The sequence below is a fragment of the Monomorium pharaonis genome, unplaced genomic scaffold (assembly GCF_013373865.1).
Source record: "Monomorium pharaonis isolate MP-MQ-018 unplaced genomic scaffold, ASM1337386v2 scaffold_547, whole genome shotgun sequence".
Classification (NCBI taxonomy): domain Eukaryota; kingdom Metazoa; phylum Arthropoda; class Insecta; order Hymenoptera; family Formicidae; genus Monomorium; species Monomorium pharaonis.
Genome location: NW_023415854.1, coordinates 18,649 through 33,714, shown reverse-complemented (window position 1 = coordinate 33,714; position 15,066 = coordinate 18,649). Strand labels below are relative to the sequence as shown.

Sequence of the window (15,066 nt, the reverse complement as noted above, 5' to 3'; positions counted from 1 at the left end):
CTGTGTATTCGAGCGTTGCAGAGAGACAAAGCCACGATGCTGAGTGCAAGCAGCGCGAATAAATTCGATACGAGCTCGAGAAATACACAGTACGAATACATAACGCTACGATGCATACGCAAAGTGCTAAGTGACAAAGTGGATCGGTCCAACCGACGAGTCGACGAGTCGAGCAGCGAGTCGACGATCGCGCGGCTAATTTCACGCGGCATCGATGCTACCGATGCACCCGCGACGATGATGCTATTGCTTTCGGTCGCACTTTCGTGCATCTTCCGTGTTTTAACCCTTTAAGAGGATTCTAAACTGCCCGGCAAACTTGATCAAGATCGATAACACGTAAACGCGCGCGTTCAACAGACGGAGCGGACGAGCACAGTGCGCGCACAGTGATTCTTTACTGTGATTGGTTTTGTTTCTAATCCAATCAGAGACAAGAACCAATCATATCAGAGAATGACTAAGTGCTCACTGGTCATCTCTGTCTGCTGAACGCACCCAATGTAGAGTCATTTCTTTATCCTTGTTTATAAAAATATTCTCTTCAAAATATGAGTTATGTTAGTTTATACGTACAAATGAATGGTATCCCACAGTTCGGAATAGATTGAGGAATAAGACTGTATTCGTCAAATTACGATTAAAAGCTATATGTTAAAAGCTACATAACTTGTATTTTAAAGCGAATATTTTTATAAACAAGAATAAACGAATGACTTTATATTGTCGATCTCGATTAGGTTTGCCGGGCAGTTTTATCCCGACTTTTTCTAGGAACAATTTGCATGCAGCTCAGGTTCTGTTAACAATTTATAGATCGTTCGTTATACAGGGTGAAATGTAACCGGAAGCCATCCCGTAATAGAAAGATAGAAAGAATCGAGATGAATATAAAAATCCAATATTGTCTTTGGTTAGATCTTGGTTAGGTCTTGGTTAGGTCTTGGTTAGGTCTTGGTTAGGTCTTGGTTCGGTCCACTAATAATCGAGGTATTAATTTTTCTGGAAATGTATCTTTTATTCTTGAAAGTCATGGTATTTTTTAGTCATTTTATGATATTCTTTTAGTGTAGTACTCAGGAAATTTGACTTCAAAATTTAAATTCTAGCTTTGTGCTATCTCTTTATTTTGACTAGCCAAACCGAGGTTACTACTACTCCTTAAAAATTAGGAATGCTAATTATTCTGTCTTTTTGTTACTAATATCTAATTCTACTTCTCGTACTTCCAACTGTGTGTGTGTGAGTGCTTCGTAATGTATATTAATTGTTAATGGTTCTTATTGTGTTTTATTATTTTATCATTTAAATAACACGATCTATTGATTAATTTAATAAAGAAGAAGATGATATTATATCCTATTTTTTTATACGTAGATGTATTGTTTTTTTATATATTTCATTTAGAATGTCTTCCGAAATTAACCGCTAGTGCTGAACATCTGTAATATACGTAACTTTAATTCTAAATTTTTAATAGATATAAAAAAAAAACACTAACTACACTAACCTACACTACAACTATTAAACTATCTGGCTAATATTATTTATCAAATCGATTGAGTAAAAAGATATTAACTATTTTAAGTGATTTGAATATAATATTATAATTTTTTTCTTACATACACAGTATTATAATTATTTTCATCGAAAATTGAAAACATTTCTTCTACGACAATTTTAAAATTCTATTAGAGATATATAATGAACAATCTAAAAATTATTAACAGAACATGCTGGATGCAAATTGTTCCTAGAAAAAATCGGGATAAATTGCTCGACAAACTTAATCGAGGTCGACAATGTAAAGTAATTCGTTTACCCTTGTTTATAAAAATATTCGCTTCAAAATACAAGTTATGTAGCTTATACGTATGGCTTTTAATCGTAATTTGACGAATACAGTCTTATTCCTCAATCTATTCCGAACTGTGGGATACCATTCATTTATACGTATAAACTAACATAACTCGTATTTTGAAGAGAATATTTTTATAAACAAGGATAAACGAATGACTCTACATTGGTGCGTTCAGCAGACAGAGATGACCAGTGAGTACTTTGTAATTCTCTGATATGATTGGTTCTTGTCTCTAAGTGCATTAGAACAGAAACCAATCACAGTAAAGAATCATTGTGCGCGCACTGTGCTCGTCCGCTCCGTCTGTTGAACGCGCGCGTTTACGCGTTATCGACCTTGATCAAGTTTGCCGGGCAGTTTAGCATCCTCTTAAAGGGTCAAAACACAAAAGATGCACGAAAGTGCGATCAAAAGCAATAGCATCGTCGTCGCGGATGCATCGGTAGCATCTGTGCCGCGTGAAATTAGCCGCGCGATCGTCAACTCGCTGCTCGACTCGTCGACTCGTCGGTTGGGCCGATCCACTTCGTCACTTAGCACTTTGCGTATGCGTCGTAGCGTTATGTATTCTCCGTACTGTGTGTATTTCTCGAGCTCGTATCGAATTTATTCGCGCTGCTTGCACTCAGCATCGTGCCTTTGTCTCTCTGCAACGCTCGAATACACATTTATCTCGTTTCGAGTGCGAAAATTATTGGAAAATTGTCGAGCGACGCGAGCGGACTAGTCCATTATTCGTCCATCGAAAGGCAATGCCTGTACGGTGCGCGTCGCGTACGATTTACGTATTGGGAGTGTTATTTGGCCGGGAGTGTCGTGTGTTGTGTTTTCATGATCAGTATGATCGTAATGAACGTGTCCTCGCGCGAGTGAACGAACATAACCTCGGGAGTGCCGCTCTGGACACCGCGCGATCGTCATATTCCATCGATCGATCAGCGATATCAGCGGTAATCAGTCGATTGTCGTCCGCGCGAATGAGTGCTACATGGATAAACAACGAATAAGAGAGGAAGACAAGGCCCTAGGAGGCATCGGGTGACAGCCGAGCAACCGTGAGGTGAGCAATTTCTTATTCATTTTATGCTCGCAAGGATGCTCGTTTTCTTGCGGACGATTAATCGCCTCTTGAAAGTTACACGGCTATTTGACTATCGTATAAATGTCTGTACTAAAGAAAAGATAGAGGAGAAAAATTCGTAACGATCGTTTACTTTAAAATATCGTTTCTTTCGAGCGATGTTGTAATCTGGATATATTTGTAATTTTACAGATTATTTAAGTGATTGTGTGTCACGACACCCCGCTGCTGAGCATCGTATTTGTAAGTCATCTTTATTATCTTTTATTTTAACTTGCAATATTTATAGGAAATTTCTATGATTACATTATGTTTTCCATAATGAGATGCATATCTATATAATTAAAGAATCCAGTTACATTAAAGAATAAGTTGAGATATTGCATATAAAATGTTGCAATATGTACGGTTTTGTATTGCAATAAAAATATTGCAAATGTACGGATTTGTGGATTTATAATGTTGTCTTGCGTGATATAAAATAAACAGCATTTAATTAAAATCGTAAGAGAAAAATTGTAGTATACAAGATATATGAAGTATACGTTTTTTTCTTAACGATTTTCAATTTATACATTGCGTTTTTATATTCTTGTATATGCAACGTATATCATCTCATTAAAATTCATAAAGGTTTTAATGTTTCTAATAATTTTTATGTTTCTGATAATTTACTCTTTTCTAATTTTGATAATTAAAATGTTTAAAATAAATTTATTGATAAAGTTGTTACAAGCTTTATGCGTTTATGAAATATTGTGAGGTGAATATGTATAACACAATTATTCAGTTTTTTTTTTTTTTGATGATTACTTTCGGTCTGTATTATTCTCACGCGCCACTATAGAATGTGGGCGCCATAACGCGTTCCTAATACTTTTATGAGCAGAACGCTTCTACTTGAAGTTCGTTCGATTGACAATACATTTCTTGACATCGACATATTGCTGCATGTTACATGAGGAATTCTTTGAAGATTCTTACAGATTTGAGTGTTGTGTAGTAGTGTGTTATGTTGGAATCACTTAAAATATCTTTTTACTGAATCGATTTGATAAATAATATTGTTAATAATATATGTATATACTACAGCATAGAAATACAAATGTTTTCAAGTTATTCGATTAATACAAGATGATATTTTTTTATCATTGTATAGTTGAAACAAAGAAATCTTCAAGTGTTTGGGGGGACAAGTCACATCTGGGGGGTCACATCTTGAGACAAATTTTATTTGACAATCTCAATTGAATTGCAATTGAAGTATTATATTACAAATACTGAGATTCATTTATTAAATCGTATCGCACATTTCAAAACCGATTTCAGCTGACTTCTTCAATACGAGCGCAATTATATAAATACGAGCCTGAACGTGGCGTTCGAAGGCCGAAGTAACCAAATGAGCGGCTGGCATGGCTTTTGACAGAACAGAATCGGAAAGGGAGCCGTTCCGTACGCCAAAACACCCGTTTCCGTCAGCAGCAACTTTCATTCCGCAAGCTGATTTCTGCGGTCCCGCGAAAAACGAGCAAGGAAATTTCGGCGATTTCATTTCATACGAACGCAAGGATGGTCACGCTTGCTTTCGGCGCCGAGGTACGTGCGCGGGGTCGCGTCGCGTCCGCATCGGTTGGTAGGTAGGTAGACACAGTCAAGTCGGGTGGAGAACGGTGGGAGGACAGCGTCGTCGACGCGTGCACCACGTAGGATGATAGCCAAAAGCGGCGGCGGTTGGCAGGACAGGGGAACGTGTCACGCGATCCGTGAGTAATTCGCACGAGCCGAGGCCCACCCGCCTGCCTGCCTGTTTAACAGAGTGTTATAATCTATTTACGTTAACATTACCAACGTTTAACGTGGTTGCTCTGCATCCCCGGGGTCAGAGAAAGGGGTTGGTTGCGGCGGAGGTGGCGGCGGCGGCAGCGGCAGCGGCGATGGAGGTGGAGGAGAGACGGAGGTGGAAGGTTGCTGGTCGGAGAAGGGTATGATGCTCTCTCTCTCTTTCTCTCTCTCTCTCTCTCTCTCTCTCTCTCTCTCTCTCTCTCTCTCTCTCTCTCTCTCTCTCTTTCTCTCTCTCTCTCTCTTTCCTCCCCTTTTTGCCTCTGCATCAGACAGCACTCAAGAATTGTCGCAGGCACGTTAGGGCTTTTGGAAACAAGCGTTAATTCGTGTGGTCGCTCGCACACGCATTAACCGCGGCTCTCTGCATATTCTCTGTGTGTCTTTCTCAATATCCCTCTCTCGCTTTCTCTTGCACGAGGTTTTGTATCTGTTCTATAGATTTCTATGCATTTCAGATCCAAAATGATGAGCTTTACGAAACTTAACAATTATATATACTGAACAGATTGGAGATCTGAAATGTGAAGGGTCGATCTGATCAGTGCGACTTTTACAAGGAATGATAGCTGAGGGAGAGAGGCTCTTGAGAAGATTAAGATACGCGATGTGTCGAAAAGGAAAGAACTGTTCAACAAGCTACCAATCGTGACCCCCCTCCCCGAGAGACGTGCGAGCGATTAAGGAGTCGAGGACGAAAAATAGAAATTATGCGATATTAACAGCGCGATTACGCAGCATCCGTGGAAGTTCAAGTGGCAAGCATTGTACGTGTCTACCGTCAGCCAACAGTTCGTTCATGAACGGATTACGGACACTCGAGCCGGCGGCCGGGAGGAGTACAATCCCCTGGCCCGGCACAAGAGCAAGGGAACACGTACGTTCCGTTTGAACGAGCCTGTAGGCAAAGAGGACTCCGAGCGTGTACATCCACGCTCGGCGTATGCACGACAATACGGGCTAAATGCCCGGCTCCCAACCAAACCGCCAACTAACTGTACGAAACGTCCTGAAACTTTAGACGCGATTATCTGGAGGTTACGTCGTAACAATTATGAGGCTGCCACTCCGCGAAATCAGGAGACGGCTAACTTGTTTGCGCGCGCCCACCTATCGTCTTTGTGTCACAGATAATTTTCGTGGACGCGGGCTAATGGACGAGCGCGGTACAACGGGACGAACTGTAACCCTCGCCGTACCACCTGCGGAGTGCGTTGTCCTATCCACACGTATATTCCCCATTTGTTCCGACAAACGATAATGACGATCGTCCCGATGACGTCCGCGAGGAGGTAAAGAGCGTAGTTGGTTACGATTTCACTTAATTGCAGATTTTACGATTAACAGTTACGTAAAATCCGCAAATCTGATTGATTAGTTTTCTTTAAAATGTTATGTATCGCAACCCAAAGCATTCTAAAAATATTTAAAAGTATCACATGTTATTCTGTTATTACGTATTTATGTTATTGAGTATTTGTGTAAATTGTAAGCACAATTCTCTTGTTAATTTAAAAACTATTTTTGTTTTTTGTTTCTATGTAAAATTGCACTTTGCAGTACTGATTTGCAAATTTAATAGACATAGCATTGCGAATTAAATTTTTTTACATATATTAAAAAGAGTTTAATAAATATTTTAGTAAGTATTTATTTTGATCTACATATTTGTTCAAATATTATTTAAAATTAAAAAAATAGATTATTTTATTTTCGCAGCTATTATAAAGAAAATTATTTGTTGTTATGTCCCTTGTAACTAAATTCAGGACTAAAGTTTAAGCATTTTTTATAAATAAATTTTTTAAAATTTTATAATTTAATTTTTTTGTTTTTGATGGAAAAGAAAAAATAATGCTTGTGACATGTAGAAAAACGTAAGCAATCAAAAGTGAATCAGCCAATTATAATCAAAACCGTAAAATAGTAACATAATCAACGTGTGTGAAGTTAGCATCTCAAAGTTTAGCATCTTATAAAAATACTGCAGAATTACTTGCATCCAGCATAGTTCTACAGTTCTTGATAGGTTTCAACAATAGTTCCGTTGAATTACCTATTTTAATTAAATTTTTATAAATGAGATGCTAACTTCCAAAATCACATAATAGCATCTCACCGTATTTTGAATGTACGACCACAGAGAAGACTAAATCTATAGAGTTCTATCGTTTAAAGACGTCTTGTCAATAGTTCTGATAATTAAATTAATTAAAAAAATTTTTTTGTTACAAAATATACGTATATATGCTATTACTATCAAAGACATTTCTTAGATATTTGGGTAATAGAAATCTAAATTTCCGTCCAACAAAGTTAAATAATAACATAACAGAAATATAAATTTATTATATTAACCGTATCATTATGTACTCTTTATTCTTTAGATTATATATATATCTTAAAAAAGTATTTAATGATTATATACTAATTCTGAAGTAAAAATCACTAAAGGATAGTGAATGCTTACTAATTAACATGCTACATTTTCAGTGGTATATTTATAGCTGTATTAATTAGTAAGTATTTACTGTCTTTTAGTAATTTTTACTTCAAAATAAATGTATAATTATTAAAAAAATAATATATTTATTTACTTATTGTACCTAAAAGTTAGTGAAATTTAGAAACTGCAGACTTACTACCAGTATCAGAAAATATTTTATTGATACATTCAGAATTTGAAATTTTTTATCAATTACTGAATACTTTGTTGAAGAAATAAGGGATATAAAATTTGAATTGTTTGATTTTAATATAAATTTAATTAAAAGATTTTATTTTTAATCTATATTTTTAATAAGGTAATATTAAGTGTTTGGTTTATAATATGTTTTAACTCATAATGTTGATTTTTATTCAAACGTATATCAGTAAATTAGAAAATAATAGTCACATTCCTGTACTTCTATTTATCCATATCGTTTACATGTAATATTTCGTTTAAATACGTGCTTTGTTGAATCACGATAAGTGGCAAGTTTTAGTTAATTGTCGGGATTATTTCAGTCTCAATTAGAATTGAGTATTATTTATAAAAAGTAATACAAACATTGATTATAATAATCATTACAAATGTGCAAATATGTTTATATAAGAAATTCGACATTATTATTACTTAATTCCTAAATGATTAATGGATGCATTAGAATCTAATCATTAAAAATTTATGGGATAATTTATTAATAACGTTCAAATTTTCACGCTGTTACGTTTTTAATATTAAGTTTTGACTTCTGTAAATCAGAACTACATCCGTTTTAATCGAAGATGTACAAGAATAAAATATTTTCTGTTCTGAAAAGAATATCTACATATTTTTGCTTTTATCTCGAGATTATTGATATTGTGTTACTTTTCTTTTGTGCGGGTGTGAATATGGTCTAGTCTTCTTTTAAGAAGTTGACAGAAAGTTATACGCTGTAATACGAAATCTGAAGAGTAATGAGACTTTTGAAATAGTACAACATGATCTATATGTCCTAATAAGAAGCATGCAGTTTTTAAACATTGATAACTTTCAACTGGTATTGTAAAAACGAAACATTTAATTACCGATAATTTTGTGAGTTTACGTTTCATCCCCATCGTATGGTTACCGCGCCCGGCGAAGATGGGCACGGTAAAAGCGAAAGAAGCGACGCATCGTCGCGATGATAAAAATCCCTGCTCGACTGTAAAATTTTACGATCTCGAGAAATAAAGATAGTATCGTGAAGCTCCGAAAAGCGGGACCCCCGTTATCGGTACGTACAACGGGTTAAAGAGAACGGGGGGGGGGGGATGTCGAGCCTTTAATATTTACCCGTTTACGAATTTTTTCCAGCTTTCTAGGAGGGGGAAAGAGAGAAAGCGCCGGGGAGGAACGTCCGAGAACGATAAGCGTGGGCACGAAGAAGGGCGTTGGCGGCTTCGACAAATAAAATCTGAACAACCTGCTGCTTCGTTGTTTATCGAAGGATACCCGCGGCATTAACGGTGAAGAGACTGGGCAAGGGGCAGAGAAGCGGAGGGAAGATTACGGGCGCAAGACTAAATACGCCGCGATAACGCAACGACTCCCTGATGATGTTAGCGATCTTCCCTCCTGCATTTTTTTTTTCATTTTTTATGAGTAACTCTTTCCTCGTTGATAGATTTATGCTGCGGCCTTGTTTCAGACGGAATCGTGTATTTAAGCTTTAGGTCTCTGACGAGAGAATATTTATAGTAGTTCTTATGGATATCCTGTAGCACACAATTTCATTTTGTTACACATTTGTACGGTGATACACGCACCGAAGAAATTGTACTCTTAGTTTAAGAATTTTTTCTTTACTTTATATAATATCGTCTTATAAAATAGACATCTCATAAGGATTTTTTTTAACTTTCGAAAGAATTCTTACAAATGATAAATTAATAGTAGACTTTTTCAATTTTTATAAAAATATATAAGATAAGATTTTGTAGAAATAGAATTTACTTTAGGAGTGACAAAAGTAAAAGAAAATATGACTTTAAAATTCTTAATTTTTTAGGAACTGTATTGTTTTTCCTTAATCATGAAAATTAAACAAACTAATAAAAACAAAGAAATGAAAATCGTAAATACTTTAAATGTAAATCTTGTCTAATTTGATTAAATTAATTCTTCGAGCCAATTTTTTATTCCGTTTTATTCATTATTTAAATATTACAATGTTAAGGTGTTATACATAAAACATTACTTTGCACTGGCTACGTTAAATTGTAACGATATAATTGTTACAAACGCCAAATAAAACATGTTCTACTTAAAATGTCCAGAAGTTTGTTAAAAAGAATGTATTCTTATTGGTGAAAATAATTACCATTTTTGTTATTTTAAATTTTAATTCTTATTAAAAAATGCATTTTTATTCGTCTACGTTTACATTATATATCATTTTAAAACGCAAAATTTATTCTGCTGATTTATACTAATGGTTTGTTTTTATTTTATTCTTGTTTTAGACTGTCAAATTAAAGATTAAAAAGAAAGCGATTTTTATTCGAAGTCTTGTCCTCGTTATAAAATTTTTGAAATTGAATTGAATGTTTAATAGTTTCTTGGTTTAATAGTTTCTAGCCAAAGATTTAGTTGATATTACGAGCAATTTCCGTTATGCTTTACGTCTCACTTTTTCATGTCAAATTCATACAATAAGATCGAATTTTTGACGTACTCTGCGACATTTTAATATTTGTACAAACTAACATACATCATATTTACGAATATCACTCACTACTTTATACGATTTTATACCTATGAGAAACGCCAGTAGTAAATAATTAAAGTTATAACAATTGCGCCGGTGCGTCATGCCTTGAGCTTTTCTTTTACACGACGAAAGTTTACAACTGAAATTTCGGAATTCACAGTTCCGCAGTATATCCGCGGTGAAATAAGATTAGACGTGGTGGCGAGGAAAAGTCGAGGCCGCAAGAAGCCGGCAGCCAAGATTCGCCGCAGCGCGATGTAATATAAACGTCGTAAAATAGGGACCAGGTGAATCGTATAATTCGGCGGGGGACCGACTTCAGAGTAATTCTCGCCGTGTACACCAACGGTTCCTCCTCGGCGCGTTGCCCCGTATACATTACCACGAGTCACCACGTACGACGACCGCATTGCCACACGTGCTGCTTATATCGCTCCCGAATATAAAGGGGGAGACCGGAAAGGACCAACTTGACGCTATATAGAAAGAGAGCGCAGTCACATCCGATTTCTACTCCGCCTTGTGTGTCGCCCTATTGTTTTTATCCTCGAGACACGACTATCACGAGAAAAAGAAACTATTTTTCAAATATGTTAGCTACAAGTTTTGAGATTATGAATCCTTGCTACCGAAATAGTGAATCGTTTATGCTTCTTGTATACATCCCTTACGACGTGTAGTTCAGTCTATAAAAAGCACTTTGTCATTTAAAATAATTTGAGAAATTAATAAATTTACTTATACTAAAAGTAAACTTACATGTACTAAAAAATACTTTGAAAATACTAAAAATAAACATATATTAATTAAAACTAAATAAGAGAATAACGGTCAATAGATACGAATCAATTAAAAACAGGGTTGAAGAAGTTTGACTATATTTATTTTCAGTTAGATAAAAAATTGAGAGTAAATAATTGATATAAATTAATTAACATAGATATAGACTACGTGTGCTAAATCTTCTTTGGAGTAAACAAGGAATGAGTTCTAAGAAATAAATTAAGTATAGGAAATACAAGATCTAAAAGAAATCATAACTAAAATCAGGAAATATCAATGTTATTGTGTAAAATAAATATGTATAAGCTATAAGGTTGGAAGCAGTTATGACAAATTTTTATATATAAATATAAAAATATATTCACGAATCATTTAATCAGTGTCTTGCCTTATTTGGTTATGCACATATTGAAAGCATGATTTATTAATTACTAATACAAGACACGAGATAAAAAATAAAGAACACCAAACGTAGAGATCCATTTATTTTAATGTTGAAAGAAGAATTCCATCTCTTTTTCTCTTTCATGGCTACGGAGTAAATTTCATCTCTTTTACAAGCAGTAATCCACTAGCGCGAAGTAGTACAACTTTATGAAAGAAAATAGTCGACGTTGGAAGGTTCCTCGCTTTCAAGGTTCTTCAGAAAAATTTATGTTCTTAAAGCCCTCGAAATAAACATCTAGTAGTCGAGTACCGTTTGCTGCGAACCAAAAACCCATTGACCGCGTTTGTATACGTTAACGTCACGACCTATGGTGCTATTACATTTAGTCTACAACGTGGTCAGGTCCAAGTGTTCCACTCGCAAAATTTTCCCTACAGACGTTAATTTTTTTCAAATCTGGGAAGCTTTTTTTGATTTCTTTATTAAATTGAATAGCATTAATGTTAATAAGACTAATAAAACATATACCGTCAAGGCAATCAATAATTCGAATTATTTTAATATGCCAAATTATTTTCTAAATAAAAGTGATGCTAAAGATTATATATTATAAAAGAGTTTCAAAGAGCTTGTCAGTCAATAAGATCGTACATGGTGATACATCGACGGAACGAGGGTAAGGAAGAAAGAAAAGGATCTCATAGCCCGCGTCTAAAGCAGTATTTCATAGATATAGCCGATGAAGCCTCCTTGTGGCCGGCAAATATAATAAACTTGGGGTCCATATATCCGCACTTATGGTGGCTGATGGCAGACCCCAAGAAAAAGGAACGTCTCGCTGCGTGTCCGTGCGCAGCAAGGAAAGGACGGTGGGGGAGGAGGATACCCCAGCGCTATCGTCATATTTTCTGATAGCGTTTTTCACTGGCTGCACTAGTGCGCACTCAGTGCGCACCAGCCGCGGACAATGTGTTTCACTGGACGTTTCGGTGCGCACGAAGACGGTGCGCGCTGTTTCACTGGGAAGTCTAGTGCCGAGTTTTTGCACTATAGTGCGAGAATTCGGCACGAGCTCCGAGAGACGGTGTCAGTTCAGTGCAATATGGCTTCGCGGGATAATGACGATGTTTCAAATTCACGAGATGCACGATTAGCATTTGGACTATTACAGTTGCTTTCTTCGTCATCATCCAGTAGTGATGAAGATGACTTATTAAAAGAAGATCCGCGAAAAATTCCAAAGATCGAAAATTTTGTTCAAGTAGTGCATAACCTTGCGGATAAGGATGTAAGTACACATACATACATATATATTATATATTGTTTCTGCAAATTATTGCATTACGTAAAACAATAATACGTATTGTATAAAAATATCAATATATATATATACAAATATATTATATTTTATATTTATCAATTTATATATATACACTATATGTACAAATATATTATATTATTTTATATTTATCTATTTCATAAGCTCTTTTCCGAAATAAAAATCAATTCCTAATATAAACTATATAAGTATGGCTGGACGTTGTTATAATTATTTAAAGGTTTTTTTTTTTATAATTATAAATATTATTCGCATATATTACAACAAACAGTGTTCCTTTGTAAACAAATAATATCCATTATAATCCATTATATATATATATTTAATATAATACATAATTAATAATTATATATTTTTAATATGATACATAATTAATAATTTCAAGGAATATATAATATTTTAATTAATAATTTTACAATAAAGATTTTAAGATACATACATTTTTATTGATTTTCTTCTCGCTTGCCTATTATTTTAATCAGACCTTGGATTGAGAACATTATAATATTGTTTACAAATCGAAAGAATACTAAAGAAGACCCAAACAGAGAGTCGAAACGTTTCTTGTAATGTATGCTAATAGTAAATAAATATTTATAATTTCAAAAAAAGGAGATCTTTAAATAATAACGACACCAACTGGCCAGACTTACATGTTCTATATTAAAAATTATATTATATTATTGTTACAGTTCAAAAGTCATTTTCGCGTTGCAAGAACAACAGCTTATAAAATAATAGAAGAAGAGTAATATTTATTATATCATTGTTGACTTTAAAAGAAATAGTCAAATCGGTCAAACTTTCCATGGTTATACAGTAGCACAATACGCCCAAATACGCCACAAAACTGCACTGAGATGGCACTGAGAATAACAGACGTGTTTAGTTGGGAATGCAAAAAACTCGCACTTTCAGTGCACTCCGACAGTGTCGCCTGAACTCGACGAGTTTCTAGTGCGCACTTAGTTCTTGCCAGTGAAAAACGCTATGATTTTCCGCCAATAAACCCCATTACTATTTATCAGGCTAATGCGTTCTTATAACTCCCATTAACAACAATCTATACGCTCTAACGCATTAGCGGCCCGGTACCCGCACCACCGCCAAATTTATTATTAGACGTGGAAGAACCGTTACGCTTAATTGCATGTAGGTTTGTTCTCGAACTTTCGGTGGTCGAAAGTCATGCGGACCCTCCGGAGAAATTATATCAATATTATAAGGTCGTTCCATCCTGCCTAGCCGGAATAAAGAGAAAGTGTGGGTGAACATATGAAGAATGTTAAATATTAAAATACCAAAAAGGAGTTCTTAGTACCGAGAATCAAAATAAAAATTAATTTGATATAATTAAACAATAAATTAAAAATTAATATATTAACTATATATATTATATTGTTTATTTATATCGTATAATCATTTTAAGTTTATTATTCATTAATTAATATAATAACCGATGTAATAATTGCATAATATAAATCATAAAAATATAATTTTCTCTTGGACAATAATAAGGTTGCAATTTCCACATTTATTTTCAGCAGCTGCAAAGCCAGACAAAAAACTTTTAGTTGCCGAGTAATCATTCGAAGTCCTTGACAATTCAGCAAATACGCTGTAGCGTAGTGTCCATTTCCATTAAAATAAACGAAACAAGAGTCATTCCGTAGTCTAAGAAACCACTCTTAGCTTCGTGTCGCATAATTAAATGTCAGGATCTAAATTTATCGTTTCGTAAGAGAAGATACTAGCAGACTTTCGGAAATTACTCAGCTTACGGGTAATTGTAAAGTCTCGCTTGTATGAGATCGCTGCTACGTAAGAATTTCAACCGTCCCCTATATAATCGAGAATATTAAAATTTTAATGAAAGTACGACCAGCTACGAATTTCTATTTTAATCTCTCTTTAATCAGAAAGATAGTGATTTTAATTTACAACAAGAAGAGAACTGTGCGTCCATTTCAAATATTTCCACTGTTGAAACATTCGATCCTTTCGCGCTATTTCATTTTCTTTTCCGGAGTTGCCACTCAATCGCCGCGATTTAATCATGATTTATTTACGTCAATTCTATCGTTCGCCGGGGAGAGGAATAAAACGACGTGGAGGCGACGTGAAAAACTCGTTCGATGAGAGCAATATCGTCCGTTATTGGTAGGCACCGGGCGTTAACGCGACCGAAGCGGCGGGAACGAAAATGAAAGGAGAGAGAGAGAGAGAGAGACGAAAGGGAAAAAAAGAGCAGAACGCGTGAAAGAGGCGAGAGATAATTAACGAGAAGCGAGTACACAATATCTTTTCCCAAACGGCTCGACGCGAACTGCACACTTGTTGCTTATCTGCACTTCGGCGTAGACATGTCGGTAACGGGTTAGAATAACATGTTTAACACGGCAGATAGCTACTTATCAGTCGCCCTCTCGCTGTTTGTCTTGCACCGTAAAGAGTTATAAAGTCCAGACGATGCGCCGTCACGGTGCACTATAAATTACGCGGCTCGTGTCGTTTACGAAAAAAGAGAAAGAACGAAAGGGGGAGAAAAAA

The 15,066-nt window shown here is 35.3% G+C and overlaps 1 protein-coding gene and 2 long non-coding RNA genes across 3 annotated transcripts; all 3 read left to right on the top strand.

The window, feature by feature from the left end:
* Window positions 1–2,041: 2,041 nt before the first annotated feature.
* Window positions 2,042–6,399, top strand: LOC118648620. Its single transcript, XR_004965353.1, has 3 exons — window positions 2,042–2,921; window positions 3,135–3,185; window positions 4,272–6,399. It is a non-coding gene; the product is annotated as an uncharacterized LOC118648620 (long non-coding RNA).
* A 532-nt stretch (window positions 6,400–6,931) lies between these two features.
* On the top strand, window positions 6,932–9,292 carry LOC118648619. The gene is made up of 2 exons (XR_004965352.1): window positions 6,932–8,530; window positions 8,611–9,292. It is a non-coding gene; the product is annotated as an uncharacterized LOC118648619 (long non-coding RNA).
* A 2,786-nt stretch (window positions 9,293–12,078) lies between these two features.
* On the top strand, window positions 12,079–13,508 carry LOC118648618. Its single transcript, XM_036294950.1, has 2 exons — window positions 12,079–12,465; window positions 13,209–13,508. Exons 1-2 carry the CDS (start codon window positions 12,145–12,147, stop codon window positions 13,266–13,268), a joined length of 381 nt encoding a protein of 126 aa, XP_036150843.1. The 5' UTR covers window positions 12,079–12,144; the 3' UTR covers window positions 13,269–13,508.
* Window positions 13,509–15,066: the final 1,558 nt, after the last annotated feature.